Genomic DNA, 19,612 nt, shown 5'->3' with positions numbered 1-19,612 from the left:
ATGAATCATGTTACTGTCCTATGCGACTATTAAAATATAGTAAATTTGCTGGGTGCAGTGGCTCACACCTGTAATCTGAGCACTTTGGGAGGCCGAGGCAGGAAGATCACCTGAGGTCAGGAGGTTGAGACCAGCCTGGCCAACATGGTGAAACCCCGTCTCTACTAAAAATACAAAAATTAGCCAGGTGTGGTGGCAGGTGCCTGTAATCTCAGCTGCTGGGGAGGCTGAGGCAGGAGAATTCCTTGAACCCAGGAGACAGGTTGCAGTGAGCTGACACTGCGCCATTGCACTCCGGCCTGGGCGACAAGAGCAAAATTCCGTCTCAAAAAAATAAATAAATAAATAAAAATAAATAAAATATAGTAAGTCTGTTATAAGATTATTATCATCATGTGGTTATCTACATTTGCCCCTTCCATAAGGAGCAAGGTAGTTCTTCTTCCCAGCTTGTTGAAATTAATGGATACGTATTTATTAAATGCCTGTTACATGTGTAATACAGAGGCAACATTATTTTATAAGGTTTCTTAAAGAGAAAATCTCAATGAGATATCATAATTCAGAAATACAATTAAAAGCTGGGCATGGTAGCTCATGCCTGTAATCCCAGCACTTTGGGAGGCCGAGGCAGGCGGGTCACCTGAGGTTAGGAGTTCAAGACCAACCTGGCCACATGGCGAAACCCCATCTCTACTAAAAATACAAAAATTAGCCAGGCATGGTGATGCACGCCTGTAGTCCCAGCTACTCGGGAGGCTGAGGCAGGAGAATCACTTGAACTTGGGAGTTGCAGTGAGCTGAGATCACGCAACTGCACTCCAGCCTGGGGGCAACAGAGCAGGATTCTATCTCAAAAAAAAAAAAAAAAAAAAAACCAAACACAATTAAAAATGAGTTTTGCACTTTCTTTCCAGATATGTTGGGAAAACAGATTCGATAACCATTAGCGTGTGGAACCATAAGAAAATTCACAAGAAACAGGGAGCTGGCTTCCTGGGCTGTGTGCGGCTGCTCTCCAATGCCATCAGCAGATTAAAAGATACCGGATGTAAGAACCAAACACTTTCCTGCCTCTTAATGCAACCAAAGAAAGCTTAGGAGGCATCGTTTTTTGTTTTGATCGCTGAATACTGAATTCCTGCCTTCCTCCCTAGTTCACGTTCCTTGGGTTAAGTTTTGAATTGTTTGTTTACAGACCAGCGTTTGGATCTATGCAAACTAAACCCCTCAGATACTGATGCAGTTCGTGGCCAGATAGTGGGTAAGAACTTTCTTGTCTGTGTAAAGAGATGCTTTTCCAGAACTTATATTCAACCCTTCATCGCTGAGAACTCACATACAGGCACTGATGATGCTGACGGGCCTCAGAGGACAGACCATGTACGGGGCCTTCTCTTCAGTACTAGGAAGTTTTGTCTTGTGTAGTTTTTATTATTTTATCTAATTCCCTTCTCCTGGCTTTTTTTTTTTTTTTGGTTTTTTTTTTTTTGAGATGGAGTGCAGTGGTGAGATCTCAGCTCACTGCAACCTCCGCCTCCCAGGTTCCAGCGATTCTCCTGCCTCAGCCTCCCGAGTACTTGGGACCACAGGTGTGTGCCACCACGCCTGGCTAATTTTTGTATTTTTAGTAGAGATGGAGTTTCACCATGTTGGCCAGGCTGGTCTCGATCTCCTGACCTCGAGTGATCTGCCCGCCTTGGCCTCCCAAAGTGCTGGGCTTACGGGCGTGAGCCACCATGCCCGGCCCCCTTCTCTTGGCTTTTAAAGTTGAGTAAAAATGACTCGGGTACAGAAAGATTTAGGGTTAGAATTTTAAATGTAATTTTAATCATCACATTTATGGACAATACATTTTTGACCGTATTATCCAAGGGTAGATAATAAGAATGGTGGCCACACATACAGGAGTTGGGAAATAGTTTCTTCTGGAAGCCCCATCATATATGTAAAAAGCATAGAGTTGTGAAGAATTCCATGTTATATGATTTGTACAGTCAGGGGACTGCATTAGCATTGGGAGATATACCTAATGCTAGATGACGAGTTAGTGGGTGCAGCGCACCAGCATGGCACATGTATACATATGTAACTAACCTGCACAATGTGCACATGTACCCTAAAACTTAAAGTATAATAAAAAAAAAAAGAAAAATTAAAGTGTGCTAATGTTACAAAGTGTTGGCTAGAGGCAGTCTGTTGGAAGTGATTTAGCTGTTAAATAACTCATCCTATTATCCACCCACTTGTATTAGTGTTTTAGGGTAACTCAGATATTGACTTGGAAGCACTGCTGCATGGAATAAAAACAAAAAGCTCTCTGCAGCACACTGGAGTGATTCTCACTCCAAATCTTTTAGGTATTGTCCTGTGTTGACCTGACCCAAGATAAATGAATAGTGCAGACATACACCCTGAAATCTACCATCATGAAAAAGTTCTCACCGAATGCCTTCCTGCGTGTAATTTCTTTTTTCTTTGTGGCGGGATGTGCCAGGGAGAAAAATGAGTAACTGAAAACAACTTTATAAAAGTCTTGTTCATAGTAAAGATAGAGAATAAATATTTAGATTCACTTAGACTTTGCAGATACTGAAAGTACTCTCTGTGTCTTTATTCATTTTTTTTTTTTTTGACACGGAGTCTTGCTCTGTCGCCCAGGCTGGAGTGCAGTGGCATGATCTCAGCTCACTGCAACCTCCGCCTCCCGCGTTTAAGCGATTCTCCTGCCTCAGCCTCCCGAGTAGCTGGAGTTACAGCTGCTTGCCACCACGCCTGGGTAATTTTTTGTATTTTTAGTGGAGACGGGGCTTTGCCATGTTGGCCAGACTGGTCTGGAACTCCCAGCCTCAGGTGATCCGCCCGCCTTAGCCTCCCAGAGTGCTGGTATTACAGGTGTGAGCCACTGTGCCCGGCCTCTCTGTGTCTTTATTAAACTTAAGTCAGAATGTTCTTAAGAAATAAAAACTGGGCTCAGTGGCACATGCCTGTAGTCTAGCTACTCTGAGGCTGAGGTGGGAGGATTGCTCAAGCCCAGGAGTTTGAGACCAGCCTGGACAACACAGTGAGACTTAATCCCCCCCCAAAAAACTTCTTATTTTTATTATTTTTTTTAATTTTTAATTTTTTGTGGAGACAGAGTCTCACTCTGTCACCCCTGCTGCAGTTCAGTGGCGCGATCTTAGCTCACTGTAACCTCCGCCTCCTGGGTTCAAGCAATTCTCCTGCCTCAGCCTCCCAAGTAGCTGGGACTACAAGTGTGTGCCACCATGCCTGGCTCATTTTTGTATTTTTAGTAGAGACGGGGTTTTGCCATGTTGCCCAGGCTGGTCTCAAACTCCTGAGCTCAGGCGATCCTCCCTTCTTGGCCTCCCAAAGTGCTGGGATTACAGGCATGAGCTACCGTGCCTGGCCCAAAAAAAGTCTTCTTAAAAAATAAATCTTCTTGAAAATAACTTAGAGGGACTGAATATTACATTGTTATTTTTAAGGAGACCAGGAGAAACATAGCACCCTTTTCTTCACCACATTTACAAGGAATATTCCAAGTAGCATGCAGCTACTGGAGTAAAATGTTTCGTATTTGAAAGCATAGGAGTCTATGTGTGTATGCATACACATATGCCTCGTTTTTTATGATATTGTACATAAATTCTAAATTAGCAATGACTCACTGTATTATAATTATGTAAACCCCGCTGGGTTTTAACACAAGTCGTTCTTTTCTCTTTTAGTCAGTTTACAGACACGAGACAGAATAGGAACCGGCGGCTCGGTGGTGGACTGCAGAGGACTGTTAGAAAATGAAGGGTACGTATAACCACAGCAAGAGGCGGGCTGAGTTCTCTGCTGCCTTAACCTCTCGGCCTATAGGAAAGCGCCCTTCCCTCCTTAAGTCACTCTGCAGAATGCTTGAGGTGCATAAAGGATGTTGGGATAAAACTTTGAACCAGTTTACTTGGCTATAAAGGAAGCTGTAAATACAACTGGAGTTGGCTGGGTGTGGTGGCTCACGCTTATAATCCCAGCAGTTTGGGAGGCCGAGGCGGGTGGATCACGAGGTCAGGAGATTGAGACCATCCTGGCTAATACGGTGAAACCCCATCTCTACTAAAAATGCAAAAAATTAGCCAGGCGTGGTGGTGGGCGCCTGTAGTCCCAGCTACTGGGGAGGCTGAGGCAGGAGAATTGCTTGAACCCGGGAGGAGGGGGTTGCAGTGAGCCAAGATCATGCCACTGCACTCCAGCCTGGGTGACAGAGCAAGACTCTGTCTCAAAAACAAACAAACAAACAAACAACTGAGGTTGTGCCTGAAAGACTCAAAATCCAGTGAAAGAGGCTCCCACGGGCCAAAGATGGGTGAGTTTGAGCATCAATAAGAATTATAACTGCCTGTAATCCCAGCACTTTGGGAGGCCAAGGTGGCCAGAGACTTTGGTCTCGAGTCTGAGACCAGCCAGGGCAACATAACGAGACTTTGTCTCTACCAAAAAATAAAAAATAACAAATTAGCTGGGCATGGTGGCACGCACCTATAATCCCAGCTGCTAGGGAAGCTGAGGTGGGAGGATTGCTTTGAGTCCAGGAGTTTGAAGTTGCAGTGAACCCTGATCACACCACTGCGCTCCACCTTGGGCGACACAGCAAGACCCTGGCTTAAAGAAAAGAAAAGAATTATAACTGCCATGAATTTGGAACATATCAAATACATTAAAAATCTTTGGGTTCATAATGACGGGGGGAGGAACTCAACACACTAAAAAAATACAACAAACTGCCGAACCGTCATTGGTCACTGTCACAATTTTGCAGTCCCCCATGAATTAATGGACCTGGCCAACAAGCAGTAATTGCTAACAACATCACAAAAGAGAGATGATCCAACATTAACACACCTCTTGGAAATACAGGGGACCAGGAATGTGTCTCATGGCCCCAAGGGAATATAATCAACAAACATCCAGAATGGGGCCTTCTGTAGGACAGACAACCCAGGGTCTTCAACAAATAGACTGCAAGAAAAGCAAAGACAGGAGGGAAGGAGAACCTGTCAACAATTCATATTCAAACAAACTTGAGACATAGCTACACATGCAAGGTGTGGACTTTGGATCCTGATTTATGAGACAATTGGAGAAATCTGAACACCGGTATTTGATTTTTTTAAAAAATTAATGAACATTTTTTAGTCACGATAATGGAAATATTTAAGGATGAAGTCATAAAATGTTGGGGTTGGTGGGGAGGGATTGGAAGAGTGGACATTGGATGATGGTTAGCTGGGAGGGGTGGACACAGGGGGTTCATTGTACTGGTTTCTCATTTTTTATACATATTTGAAATTTTTCAATCTAAGATTTTAAAAGAGTATTTGCTTCTAAGGGACAGTAGCCTATTAAGGTGAATTGTCTTCAAAATTGCTCAGGGGGTGAAGATTGATGTTTAAAAAGTATCTAAAGGCATTTTGGCATTTTATGTAACCAGGAGTTTCATTATAGAGTAAAATAACAAGGAAAATGGAGTATTTGGATATGATTTTATTTTAAAGATGGAGTCTCGCTCTGTCACCCAGGCTGGAGTACAATGGCACAATCTCGGCTCACTGCAACCTCTGCCTCCTGGGTTCAAGCAATTCTCAGCCTCCCGAGTAGCTGGGACCACAGGCGTGTGCCACCACACCCAGCTAATTTTTGTATTTTTAGTAGAGATGCGGTTTCATCATGTTGGCCAGGCTGGTCTTGAACTCCTGACCTCAAGTGATCTGCCCACCTCGGCGTCCCAAAGTTGGGATTACAGGCGTGAGCCACCGCATCTGGCCTGGATTTGATTTTAAATCAAGAAAAATGAGATCTCATTTCACGAACTCCTCATAGTCTATGGCTGGTTTCTTCTAATCATTTCAGTCTACCCTATGGTGAAATTGTACAGTTGGCCTTGGGGACACTCTGGCCACTTGTTCCTCTAAGAAGAGTCTGTCTTTCTGTTTGAGTGGCACATGGTGAATTTTACAAAACTAGGCCCTTGGAACACTGGACGTTGTTAAAGGAAAGCAAATCAATTTATGTGACGGTGTCCCCTAGGACACTAGCCCTAAGGCGGTGGTCTTGTGACTCCTCCATGGTGACACCATGCCTGCCTGCTCTCGTCCCTTTCAGAACGGTGTATGAAGACTCGGGGCCTGGGAGGCCGCTCAGCTGCTTCATGGAGGAACCAGCCCCTTACACAGATAGCACCGGTGCTGCTGCTGGAGGAGGGAACTGCAGGTTCGTGGAGTCCCCAAGTCAAGATCAAAGACTTCAGGCACAGCGGCTTCGAAACCCTGATGTGCGAGGTTCACTACAGACGCCCCAGAACCGACCACACGGCCACCAGTCCCCGGAACTGCCCGAAGGCTACGGTGAGAGAATGTATCCTGCTGTGGCCAATGCCATCTGCCCTGTTTCCATGAGTTGACTTTTTTTTTTTTTTTTGAGACAAGGTCTCGCTGTCACCCATGCTGGAGTGCAGTGGCATGATCATGGCTCACGGCAGCCTTGACCTCCCTAGCTCAAGCGATCCTCGCGAGTAGCTGGGATTATAGGCATACACCATCATGCCCGGCTAATTTTTGTATTTTTTGTAGAGAATGGGTCTCACCATGTTGCCCAGGCTGGTCTCAAACTCCTGGGCTCAAGTGATCCACCTGCCTCAGCCGCCCAAGTGCTGGGATTACAGGCGTGAGCCACTGCATCTGGCCTTTAACCCTTTTTGAGTAGCCTGTTTGTGCCATAAGTGCGGATGTTTGCGTGGCTATGCCATTTGATAATTGTGGCAGTGTAAAGACAACTGGAAGACAATGGTCCTAAATCTAGCTAATCATGAATTTTCAGCAATTGCTCCAAATCTCCCAGTTTAGAAATCAAGTGAAAATCTTAGGCAAACGAAGACCAAAGCAAACCAAGGTAACATGTAGGCTAGATGAGGGTGTCTGTAGTGCTCTGGAAAGGAGAGCATGGGGCGAGATGGAGAAGAGGGGATTATTCGGCCACCTCAGAGAGAAGAACCGGGATAAGAGGGGAGTGTTATCTAGATTTAGATAATACCAGACGTGAGGGCATCGAGGGTTGGTTACAGACTCTCCCTGGAATTGAACTTGTCTAATTTGGATCTCTAATTTCTTGTGTAGAACAAAGAACAACAGTCCAGGGCCAAGTTTACTTTTTGCACACACAGACTGGAGTTAGCACGTGGCACGACCCCAGGATACCAAGGTAAGCCTCCTGAAATGCACACCCCCCAGCTGTCTTTCCAGCAGTTGACTTGAAAAGCCAATACCTTCCAGATGTGTTGCTCTTGTTTTAAACTAAAAATAGTGATGAATGAGATGATATTGATGTCTGGGATTTCCTTCAGATAAGCTGGGGTGGGGGGAGTAGACAGGGGTACATTTGAAATGTGAGTCATTGTTGACCTTTGAAACAAGGTTGACCATGATCATTGTTGAAGTTGGTTACACAGCAATTCCTTATGACCACTAATTTTTTTATATGCTTAAAATTTTCCATCATAAGTCAAGGAAATATAAAGACTCTGTTATCCTTTCTCTCTTCTACTTTACTGTCCCCATTGCCTCAGTCCCTCGGGGACCATTCCTGGGGGAGATGCAGCTTTTCTATACGAATTCCTTCTACAAGGCCATACATCTGAGCCCAGGTTAGAGAGACCCCCCCACCCCATAACAGAGTTAAGTTTCTTTTTTTCTTTTGCTTTTTATTTCCTTTTAGAATAGCATTACTACCTAATATGATTTTTGGTAATATTTAGTTCCTTTTTATTCATGATTTGTTTCATCTGAGAATAAACTTCCTGTCTGATTTTCCAAGACTATGTTTAATGTATGGCTCAGTACCTATAATGAGACTGGAAATATATTACCTGCAAATGAATGAGGTGTCTCTCTTGTACCCCCTGTTAGAAATGACAGGCTTTTGTGTTAATTAGAAACACATCTTGGTCAGTAAAGCTGTGCTCCCTTCTGACTGTAGATTGTGTTGAAATTATTAATCAGGAGAATAATTAATCATTCTTAGAGTGGAAAATACTTGTTGAGCAAAAAGCCCATTTGAAAATGAGAATGCCTCGTCCTGCTGCAACTGTTTAGAATTGCCGAGTTTCTGAATGCATGTTCCTGTACCTCCCTTAGCCCTGAAAAGCTTGGTGCTGTCTGGGAACTTTCCAATGAAGAAACCCTTCTGGCCTGGAACATTTAATGACACTTGTGAATTCAGATAGTTTTCTGACAGCACTAAGATACTTCCTACTATTAGGGCCTTCTTTCATATAAGAAATGATATGCCGTGAGGAGCCCCTGTTCCTTATCATGGTTATAAGCTCTGAAACTGCCTATTTTTTTTTTTGGAGATGGAATTTCACTCTTGTTGCCCAGGCTGGAGTGCAATGGCGTGATCTCGGCTCACTGCAACCTCCGCCTCCCAAGTTCAAGCGATTCTCCTGTCTCAGCCTCCCGAGTAGCTGAGATTACAGGCACCCACCACCACACCCAACTAATTTTTGTATTATTAGTAGAGACAGGGTTTCATCATGTTGGCCAGGCTGGTCTCGAATTCCTGACCTCAGGTGATTCACTTGCCTCCCAGAGTGCTGGGATTACAGGCGTGAGCCACCGCGCCCAGCCTGAAAGTTTGGTTTTAAATCTCTCGGATGTTGCTGCTGTTTGCAGCAGAGAGGCCTGGACTGAGTAGAGGTTTGGCGTAAGTAGCACCACGAAGGTCCATCTTAGCAGAGCTGGGACACAGACACCTTGATAAGGAACCTCTGTGGCTTCTGTTGCTGACTTTTGGTCTCATTCCTCCATACTCAGTTGGACAAACCTCTCTGTATCTTCCATTTTGGTAGAGACCTTAACAGTGTGAATTGTGATGAACTTGGACCACTGCCACCAGGCTGGGAAGTCAGAAGTACAGTTTCTGGGAGGATATATTTTGTAGATCATAATAACCGAACAACCCAGTTTACAGACCCAAGGTTACACCACATCATGAAGTAAGACTTTAAAAATATTTTTTGCTGACCTCTTTCATTGGTAATCGAATGCTTTCTTGGACTGGTATTTTTGTGAATTTATCGACTGTCTTGCTGGTTGGATAATAAGCATGGTCAAAATGATGTTAAATATCTGGTGGATAATTGCATATTTTAAACTCTTAAATTAGCTGTGAAGAGCACTGAAGCCCTATGTTGTTGCTACCCTTTTCTTACTTGCAGCCTACATAAAATTTACTGAGATGGCAGTATTAGGCGGCTGCACGAAGGAAGTTTCCGCACGCAGCGCTCTCATGAGACACGTGGCCCTTAGGTTGAGAAGTAGAGATACGTGCTATCCCCCCTAGTGCCTGCACGGTGGGGAACTGGATACCTTGGAACTGGGAATTATCTTGGATCCCATATTTAGTGTTCCAGGCCTGTCGTGTTCTCAGAGCCAAACATTCCACATAGCTCTTTTTTTTTTTTTTTTTTTTTTTTTTGAGACGGAGTCCAGCTCTGTCACCCAGGCTGGCGTGCAGTGGCACAATCTCTGCTCACTGCACCCTCCACCTCCTGGGTTCAAGTGATTCTCCTGCCTCAGCCTCCTGAGTAGCTGGGATTACAGGCGCCCGCCACCATGCCCAGCTAATTATTGTATTTTTAGTAGAGATGGGATTTTGCCATGTTGGCCAGGCTGGTCCCAAATTCCTGACTGCGGGTGATCCGCCTGTCTTGGCCTCCCAAAGTGCTGGGATTATAGGCATGAGCCACTGCGCCTGCCCCCGACATAGCTCTTTCAACCGACAGCTCTGTGTCTCAGTGGCAAAACTTGAACAGGACAAATGCCACTTTGTCACCGTACTAATCCTACTCCTTTTACTGAAATTTTGCTCTCAATGAGCAGGTGTAGAAATCTCTTGGCGGTAAAAATGAGGGATGGTTTTCATTAGATTTCACTCGAGCGGTCTGCTGTTGTGCCTATCATGAGATTTCATTTGAGTTCTCCACTGTTACCTCCTTTAAAATTTTTTCCCATCATCTCCATTTCATTCTAACTGCCAAGGTGCATCTGATGATGCTTTGGTTCATCTCATGGGTGCGTAATAGATGCATAATAAATGACAGCTATTTCCATTTTTATTTGTGGTGGTAATGTGTGAGATAAGTGTTTGCTTGGAATTGTGGTACCTCCTTTTTTTTGAGAGAGAGAGTCTGGCTCTGTCACCCAGGCTGGAGGGCAGTGGTGCAATCTCAGCTCACTGTAACCTCTGCCTCCCGGGTTCAAGCGATTTCCCTGTCTCAGCCTCCTGAGTAGCTGGGATTATAAGTGCCCACCACCACACCTGGCTAATTTTTTGTATTTTTAGTAGAGACCGGGTTTCACCATGTTGTCCAGGCTGGTCTCGAACTCCTGACCTCAGGTGGTCCACCCACCTCAGCCTCCCGAAGTGCTGGGATTACAGGCTTGAGCCACCACGCCCGGCCTGGGGTACCTCCTTTATGGTACTGTAGACATATATTTAGGCTAATGTGGCCATCAGCAAGTTTGACACAGCTAGCTAGGTACCTGGTTACGTCATCAGGGAAACAAATTCTCCCTGAAGTTGTGTGCAGCTAGCTCTCTCCTCTGACCCTGTCGCGTACGTGGGTGCTTGCAGCTCCCCTGGCCGGGGCTTCGGAGTGACTTTCTGCATCTCTTCTTCTCAAGTCACCAGTGCCAACTCAAGGAGCCCAGCCAGCCGCTGCCACTGCCCAGCGAGGGCTCTCTGGAGGACGAGGAGCTTCCTGCCCAGAGATACGAAAGAGATCTAGTCCAGAAGCTGAAAGTCCTCAGACATGAACTGTCGCTTCAGCAGCCCCAAGCTGGTCATTGCCGCATCGAAGTGTCCAGAGAAGAAATCTTCGAGGTAGAGAGTTCAGGGCCACTGCCCAGACCCTGTTCAGAAACAAATAAGGCAATTCAGACAAAGGAATCTCAAATGCGATTGTTTTCAAGGGCTGCTTTAAATGAACTGCTTTGTGGGTGATGTCTGCGTTTCAGGGAACCCTTCTTTCTGTTTGGTATTTGAGGTATTGATTTTATTACTAAGGGAAGTGCAGAGTTTGTCAGGACCACAGCCTGTCTAGAGGGAGGGAATGGTATTCATTTCCTCTTATGGTAAAAATGGAAAAACTAAATAGTTTCACCTCTAGGTGAAAACCTAGAGGTGTATACAGAAACTAGCACTAAAAAATAGTGGGAACCGCCTTGTCTACATGATGTGGGTTAAATATTCCTGCAGTCTGCAATCTGCGCTTTCCCCAGAGCCAGGTAGTCTCCCTCCTCTCTTCTTGTATGAGATGTCATCTGAGGGCTGTCCTTCTCAGGGCAGCTCAGGGGCTGGGGGCCATCCTGCTTCTCCTGTGGAAATTGGCGAGGAGCAGGTGGCTCTTGGGACAGGCTCTGTCCCTTACACAGCTTCCTGCAGGAGCAGGTCCCTAAACAGACCAGGCCCTTTTCCCAAGAAAGCTGACCATACAGGAAAATCTCCATGGCATTTGGGCCATTTCCTGCCCTCCTTTGTGGAAGACAATGTCAGAAATGATCAAAGGAGACTGAGCACAGATTCTCCCTGGGTGACAGCACTAAGGGAGCACTGGGGGGCCAAGGGAGCTGAGCGCCTTCCCCACCGCGAGGGCTGGGCCTGGGTGTTGGATGGGCAGCTTGGCCACAGCGCCCAGCCCTGCCTGCTGCATGTATGCCCTTGTTGCAGGGTAGAAAAGCGCTGAAGTACTGACTTCACTACCAGCTCGTTTCCTCTTTCCCTCTCGGGTTGCCAGAGTTTGTTTGGGGTTTTTTTTTTTTTTTTTTGAGACGGAGTCTTGCACTGTTGCCCAGGCTGGAGTGCAGCGGCATGATCTCGGCTCACTGCAACCTCTGACTCCCAGGTTCAAGCGATTCTCCTGTCTCAGCCTCCTGTGTAGCTGGGATTACAGGCGCCTGCCACCAGGCCCAGCTAATTTTTTGTATTTTTAGTAGAGATGGGGGTTTCACCATGTTGGCCAGGCTGGTCTTGAACTTCTGACCTCAAGTGATCCGCTCACTTTGGCCTCCCAAAGTACTGGGATTACAGGTGGAGCCACCGCGCCCGGCTGGGTTGCTGGAGTTTGAATTGCGTTAAATTTAAAGCATGAAAAATTTCTTAAGTGCCTCGTTACTGAATCTACATCTACAAACACGTAGCGGCTTCTGCTTCAAGTGCTGAGTGTGAGGGAATAGCAGGCTGATCACATGTGTTCTGTGCTGTGCTTAAGCCACCTTATGTCTTACTTAAAATCTTTTTGCCTTTTGACTCAGTGGGAAATCAAATGTGATTTTTCACTTTAGATATAAAGAGAGGCTCAGAACTCTCTTAGCGTTCAGACTTTCTAATGTCTTGATTTTGGTTGCGATGCACAAGTTGTTTATAGTGTGCACTGAAATTAATTTATATAGAGAAGAATCAACCCTAGTGAGTTTTGTCCTTAAGTCCTTGGTGATTCACTGAAAACAGACACGTGTTTCCCTGAAGGTTAGTGTTTCCTGGCATCGTGTTTGTTTTGTTGTTGTCTCAGAGGGAGAAACTGAGAAAAAAGATGATGGAATATACTAGATGCCGAAGAAACATTCTGATGAGGAGCCAGATAAAACTTGAATTGGAATGGATGCTTGTTCTTAACCGGGCTCCATTATCAATGACCTTTCATAACTTTAAGAAAAAGAATGTTCTTCTCTCTGAAACTGTGATGTTGCTCTTCAGGAGTCTTACCGCCAGATAATGAAGATGCGACCGAAAGACTTGAAAAAACGGCTGATGGTGAAATTCCGTGGGGAAGAAGGTTTGGATTACGGTGGTGTGGCCAGGTAAGCTGCTTGTTCATTCACCTTCTCTGCTGTGTGGATCTCAGTCTTTTCAAGAGAAGTCATTTGCCCTTCTCCAGTGCTCCTCACCAAGCACGCCTGGGCAGGGCTGATGTCTCCTTGGAGCAGTCGGGCCATCATGCGCTGGCTTCAGCCACCCTGCGGAGAATAGGAATTCGTCCGAGCATGCTCGTGCCAGCCTCTTGCCATAACCTACCAGAATATCCGTGATTGTCACCACTAATTGACTTCTTGTAAATCTAGAATTAAACTTTTAAATTCACTCCTTTCTTTTGAAACATGAGGAGCATGCTCCTGAAATTTAACACAGGAGGCAGCCTTGCTCTCCTCTGTAGAGGATTTGCTGCAGGGAGCAGGGCAGGGATTGCATTTGTGCATGTAAATGGCATTTGTGTCAAAGGAATTTTGTAAAATGTTAAAATTTTGGTCAAAATAATTCAAGAAAATGATATTAAAAAACAGAATAGAATGATGAAAAACTGCTATTTCATGTCCTGCTTCTTTTCAGCTTCAAGACAATTTTTTTTTTTGGTCTTTTTTGAGACGGGGTCTTGCTCTGTTGCCCAGGCTGGAGTGCAGTGGCACAATCATAGCTCACTGCAGCCTCAACCTCCTGGGCTCAAGCGATCCTCCTACCTCAGCCTCCCAAGTAGCTGGAACTACAGGTGTGTGCCACCACGCCTGGCTAATTTTTAAAAAGTTTTTTGTAGAGATGAGGTCTTACTATGTTGCCCAGGCTGGTCTCAAACTCCTGGGCTCAAGCCACTCTCCCATCTTGGCCTCCCAAAGTGTTGAGATTGCAGGTGTGAACCACTGTGCTTGGCTAAGACAACTGCTTCTTAACTCTTTTAGCTCTTTTCTTTGAATAGGTATCTTATTATTTCCGGATTTAATGATTTATGGGCATATACATAAGATAGACTGACTCTAGTTATTCTCATGTTCAATTTAGTAATATGGATCTTTTTAGTTCTTCCATCATTTGTAACTTTATGTCCTGTGCTTTCACCTTTATTTTTTTGATGTATCAACTAGAGACATGATCTCTGGACCTCTCATTTGCATAAGAACAGGATATTCATACTTACAACTTTCTCTTCAGCTTTCCTTCTGCCTCTTAAATTCTGTCATCTGTAATATTACTTTTATGTTGGCAAGGTTAAGATTTACATTCTCTTCTGTAACCAAAATTTGGTCAGTCTCCTATGCTTGTCTACCAATTATTTGTAAAGGGATGAAAGTTTATACGGTTTATATTATTATGAATGAAAATATTGTCCATTAAGGGTTTAAATAGTATTCTAGAATTTAACTTTTTGGAACAAATTCTAATTTTTCCAAGAATTTCTTCTTCCCTTTTTTTTCTGGAGACCGCGTCTCACTCTATGGCCCAGGCTGGAGTCCACTGGCTGGATCTCGGCTCACTGCTACCTCCACCTCCCAGGTTCAAGTGATTCTCATGCCTCAGCCCCCTGAGTAGCTGGGATTACAGGTGTGAGTCACCATGTCCAGCTAATTTTTATATTTTTAGTAGAGATGGGGTTTCACCATGGTGGCCAGGTGGGTGTTGAACTACTGACCTCAGGTGATCCTCCCGCCTTGGCTTCCCTCCCCAGTAGCTTTCATTGTCTCTACTGCCCCTTGAACTTCAAGTCCTCCAGGATGGTTACACATCATACCTTCTGACAGCCCCCGTGTCTCCTGCAAGGCCTCTGTGCAGCCTGATGGCGATTCTCTTGCTCCTCTGTGCCGTGGTTGTCCTGAGACTTCACTGCTTCCCTGGGTGAGGTCCATTGTCCTGGGCGTCCCATAGCTTCCCCTTTCTTGGCGTCCTCCCTTGTCATGCTGTGACCACCGCATGGTTGTGTGGTGTGATGTTTCTCTTTCTCATCTGCATCTTCCGAGAGAGTCAAACTACATGCAGTCAGGAACTTGTCTTGTTCACAGCTGATCCCCGGTTCCTAGAACAGCACCTAACACACAGCGGAACACTTGTCTCCGTAAATATGTGCCAAATGAATGAATTTTACTTTTTGTTAATTTCTTCGCACATTTTCTTTCTTTGGTCGTTCTGAAATGCCTGTTACTCAGCTGTCGGACTCCCTGGTTTGGTCTAGTAGGAGTTACATTCCTTCTACGTTTTCCGTAGTCATCCAGTCTTCTGCGTGGAGATGGGTCGTTGTGAATTTCCCTTGACTGACATGATGCTGTAGTGGAAAGAGTTGGGAATCTCTGCTCTGCCACCTCCAGTTTGGTCTTGTAGTGTTATTTCACCACTGGAGTCTTCCTCCTAATGGGATGATACTTAGAGAGCGGTAGAGAGATTTCAGTTGCATGTGTATTACACATGTGCAGGTGTGTGTTCATTATCCGATCTGTGGGAGTTAGGCTACACTTGTCTCCCCAGTATTTAGTCCTGAAGTCCTTTCTGTAGCCTCTCTTTTTGGCCTGTTTAGTTATTGCTTCCCTTACCACTTCCAGAACAGAACTGATTGTATCTTTACGCTGTCCATGGCTCGGTCGGAATGTTTGCTTGTATTTTAATCACTTCCTGTCTAGACAACTGGAGGTCTTTGTCTTTTTCAAAAAAGGTTCTTCCTAAATTGAAACTCCAAAACTTGGGATGAATTCAAATTCAGCAATGTTGCCTTTGTAGTAAAAAGAGACTTTATAGGATTCGGAGTCTCATCTCTTCTGGCAGTTCCTTTCTGTTCTTTTGAGTACAATGAAGAACTGTTTTTGTTTGATATTTTTTGTGTATTCTCACGATTTTCTTGGACAGATTATCTGCATTTGTGTCTGTCCTTCCCTATTCTCTCTCATTTCTGTTTGAAAAAGTAAGAAATTCTAGAATAAAATTTGGAGCTGCTATCTTAATGCGATCCGTTGAAAAGGAGTTTTGAGTAGAATGAATAGAAGACTCTTTGTAGATCTGCCACAGGTGTTTGTCTAAGGGCTGGGCTTAATGCAACCTGAGTGTAGCCACTGAACCATACAATTTCTATTTAAAGTGCCTTTTTTTTTTGGCTTGACTGTTTTTAACTTTGGGGTTTTTTAAATAATAAAATGATGCAAACATTAAAGAAATTCAGAAAATAACAACTTAGGCTGGGCGTGGTGGCTCACGCCTGTAATCCTGGCACTTTGGGAGGCCGAGGTGGGTGGATCATTTGAGGTCAGGAGTTCGAGGCCACCCTGGCCAACATGGTGAAACCCCGTCTCTACTAAAAAATCCAGAAAATAGCCGGGCCTGGTGGCGCGTGCCTGTAGTGCCAGCTACTCGGGAGGCAGGAAAATCGCTTGGACCCGGAAGGCAGAGGTTGCAGTGAGCCAAGATCATGCCACTGCACTCCAGCCTGGGCGACAGAGTGAGACTCCATCTCAGGGGGAAAAAAAAAAATGTAGAAATTTTAGCGCGTCTCAAATGCATTTTTGTTGTTTGCTCCCAGGGAGTGGCTTTACTTGCTGTGCCATGAAATGCTGAATCCTTATTACGGGCTCTTCCAGTATTCTACGGACAATATTTACATGTTGCAAATAAATCCGGATTCTTCAATCAACCCTGTAAGTATGAATGAACAAAGAGGTAGGGAATTGAGTTGGAGAAGTTTTGAGATGGATTTTCAGTTTCATTCTCAGTTCTTGGTCTATTTGTTGTAGACTTAATCAAAGACAGTGGTAAGCAAAACATGGAGAGGTAAAGTGAAAACTGAATTAAGATGGATGATTCCAATCCTGTATTTTCAGAGATCGTGATCACTGGGTGTGCTGTGTTGAAGGAGATGAAGGGTGAAACTGAGCTGTTCATACACTCACACTTTGTGATCATTTGAGGGAACTCTGGTGTGATGATCGTATGTGTTCATGGTGTCATTCTAAGGAGTAGGTTCCGAAGTCCAGCCTCCTCCCGGTCAAAACTGGAATCTTTCCAGAACTAGCTTTTTAAGCCACAAATGCTGCCACCCTTAGCGTGCTGGTTTTAGAGATGAGGAAGTCAGTGCAGTGTTTGCACGCCCAGCTCAAGGGTGGGCAGCCGGCCAGCAGGGGACTCCTCCTGTGGCACCACGGCCTTCACCAGTGTCCTGCACAGGCCACTGAGGCGAAGTCGGGACAGGCTCCGCTTGTGCATTCAAATGTGGAAGAACCTTTTACCAACATGGAAGCAGAGTTTTGATTCATTTTTTGAGGTGAACATAATTCAAACCTGAAAGTAGAGACGTGTGGTTCCTGAGTTAAGACCAGAATGGCTCTGGTTCTAGAATGGTTCTTTTCTTTTTTTTGAGAGAGAGTCTCGCTGTGTCCCCCAGGCTGGAGTGCAGTGGCATGATCTCTGCTCACTGCAACCTCTGCCTCCCAGGTTCAAGCGATTCTCCCGCCTCAGCCTCCCGAGTAGCTGGGATCACAGACCCCTGGCACCAGGCCCAGCTAGTTTTTGTATTTTTAGTAGAGATGGGGTTTTGCCATGTTGGCCAGGCTGGTCTCGAACTCCTGACCTCAGGTGATCTGCCTGCCTCAGCCTCCCAAAGTGTTGAGATTACAGGCGTGAGCAACCATGCTCGGCCTAGGATTGTTATTTGACTTGACTTACTCATACATATTTTCCTGTGGTCTTTTTTTCCCCCTTAGCATTTCTTCCCTCCCTCCCTCTCTTTCCCTCTCTTCCTTTCGTTCTGGATCGAGGGAGTGGTGGTGGAGGAGGAAGGGAGGGAGTGGTGGTGGAGGAGGAAGGGAACTTGCCCTTTTCTTTCCTGTGCAGTGGGAGGAAGCGCAGGGCTGGCTTCCTGGGTGCGCGTCCAGCATGGTGCCGAGGCCCTGCAGTGTCAAGGCCCTGGGCTTGGTTCGATTCTCTGTTGTCACGAAGGTGAAATTCTCAGTCGTTGCTGAACACGGGGCTCCTCTGCCAGTTATATGGCCCTTCTGAGGAGGTGTTGGCCCTGAGAGCATACAAAACGCTGTCCAGCGAATCTAGGCAAATTTCTGCTACACAAGCAGCCTTCTTTCACTTGTTCAGGAGCGGGGCCTGTGAGTCCCTGAGTCAGTAGGTCTGGTTGCCTCTGGGACACTTTTCCCAAGAAGCTTGGGGACAGCACGAGATTCCCACATTGGCCGGCATCATGCTGACAAATTCGTGTTCTCTGGTGCCCCCTACAGGACCACTTGTCTTATTTCCACTTTGTGGGGCGGATCATGGGGCTGGCTGTGTTCCATGGACACTACATCAACGGGGGCTTCACAGTGCCCTTCTATAAGCAGCTGCTGGGGAAGCCCATCCAGCTCTCAGATCTGGAATCTGTGGACCCAGAGCTGCATAAGAGCTTGGTGTGGATCCTGTAAGTATTGACTGACGGCCGGTCACCTGGCTTAGGGCCCACGACCACGTCTATCGTATGTGTGTGTGTGTGTGTGTGTGTATTTTGGGGATGCGTGTGAAGCCATTGTATTATAACCTGAAACAAAAAAGGAGATTCTTTGGGAGGCGGAGGCGGGCAGATCAATTCAGTCCAGGAGTTCGAGACCAGCCTGGGCAACACAGTGAGACCCCGTTACTGCAAAAAAATACAAAACCACCAGATCTAGCAAAAAGTACTCAGTTGACTTATTTTCCTCGTGATGTTGGGCAGGTTTCTCTTCATGGACTAGTTTCTTTTGTTTCCTTGAATGAAGAAGGTGCGATCACAGACGTTAACAGGCCACTCCCCAGGCCCGTTGTGGGGTGTGTGTGACACTCAGGGTATCTCCAGTTAACCTACACAGGGGCCAAGCAAGTATCAAAACAAAATTAACATTTAGTTACCTCTGCTTTAGAATTATTCTAAACACTCTGTTAAGAGCAGCAGGCAGTGACAAGATGAACCGTGACTATCACGGGTCCTTGCAGATTTCACGGGGAGAAAACATCAGGCTCTGACAGATGGAGGGAATGTGGGTGAGTCGGAGTCGGGGCTCCTGGTTGTGTCCCATGTGTCACATGTTCCAACTTGAACAGGGGACTCTGGGGATCAGGTAGAAAATCTTCCACTCAGCTGGGTGCGGTGGCTCATGCCTATTATCCCAGCACTTTGGGGAGGCCAAGGTGGGTGGATCACTTGCTCTTTTCACTTGAGGTCAAAGGTTGGAGTTTGAGACCAACCTGGCCAACGTGGTGAAATCCCGTCCCTACTAAAATTAAAAAAATTTTAAAAAGCCAGGTGTGGCACATGCCTGTAATCCCAGCTACTCAGGAGGCTGAGGCAGGAAAATTGCTTTAACCCAGGAGGCAGAGGTTGCAGTGAGCTGAGACCACACCACTGCACTCCAGCCTGGATGACAGAGTGAGTCTCTGTCTCAAAAAAAAAAAAAAAGATAGAAAATCTTCCACTCTGCCTAGGCTCAAAAACGATGGCAGATTCAAGAGCTAGTTTTCACTTTCGAGTACTTTTGTGTTTGAACTGATGCCTTTGGGAAGGCTGCCTCTAAGGGAGGAACAGTATTTTTGTTTTTTTTTTTTTTTGAGACGGAGTCTTGCTCTGTCACCCAGGCTCGAGTGCAGTGGCTCAATTATCGGCTCAACGCAACCTCCACCTCCCGGGTTCAAGCAATTCTCCTGCCTCAGCTTCCTGAGTAGCTGGGACTACAGGCGCCTGCCACCACATCTGGCTAATTTTTTGTATTTTTAGTAGAGATGGGGTTTCACCATGTTGGCCAGG

The 19,612-nt window shown here is 45.7% G+C and overlaps 2 protein-coding genes across 14 annotated transcripts in view; one reads left to right on the top strand and one right to left on the bottom strand.

Annotated features, from left to right (window-relative positions):
• SMURF1 (SMAD specific E3 ubiquitin protein ligase 1) overlaps positions 1–19,612 on the top strand; it is a 115,957-nt gene that overhangs the window by 84,774 nt on the left and 11,571 nt on the right. For 6 of the 8 annotated variants that reach the window (XM_009453689.5, XM_003318608.5, XM_054656005.2 and 3 more), the window contains 10 exons: positions 918–1,051; positions 1,199–1,264; positions 3,735–3,810; positions 6,157–6,398; positions 7,167–7,251; positions 8,897–9,043; positions 10,734–10,932; positions 12,805–12,908; positions 16,376–16,490; positions 18,078–18,256. In XM_009453689.5, coding sequence (XP_009451964.1) covers positions 918–1,051; positions 1,199–1,264; positions 3,735–3,810; positions 6,157–6,398; positions 7,167–7,251; positions 8,897–9,043; positions 10,734–10,932; positions 12,805–12,908; positions 16,376–16,490; positions 18,078–18,256 — 1,347 coding nt within the window. Of the gene's footprint in view, positions 1–917; positions 1,052–1,198; positions 1,265–3,734; positions 3,811–6,156; positions 6,399–7,166; positions 7,252–7,615; positions 7,694–8,896; positions 9,044–10,733; positions 10,933–12,804; positions 12,909–16,375; positions 16,491–18,077; positions 18,257–19,612 lie in introns of all 8 variants that reach the window. The other 2 variants (XM_528043.8, XM_054656004.2) reach the window with 2 other exon arrangements.
• TRRAP (transformation/transcription domain associated protein) overlaps positions 10,145–19,612 on the bottom strand; it is a 171,456-nt gene continuing 161,988 nt past the window's right edge. For 4 of the 6 annotated variants that reach the window (XR_010158595.1, XR_010158596.1, XR_008536477.2 and 1 more), the window contains one exon: positions 10,145–10,961. The gene's annotated coding sequence lies outside the window, so the exon portion shown is untranslated. Of the gene's footprint in view, positions 10,962–12,813; positions 13,065–19,612 lie in introns of all 6 variants that reach the window. The other 2 variants (XR_010158594.1, XR_008536476.2) reach the window with 1 other exon arrangement.

The sequence above is a fragment of the Pan troglodytes genome, chromosome 6 (assembly GCF_028858775.2).
Source record: "Pan troglodytes isolate AG18354 chromosome 6, NHGRI_mPanTro3-v2.0_pri, whole genome shotgun sequence".
In the NCBI taxonomy this organism is placed as follows: Eukaryota; Metazoa; Chordata; class Mammalia; order Primates; family Hominidae; genus Pan; species Pan troglodytes.
This window is presented reverse-complemented; position numbering and strand designations above follow the sequence as displayed.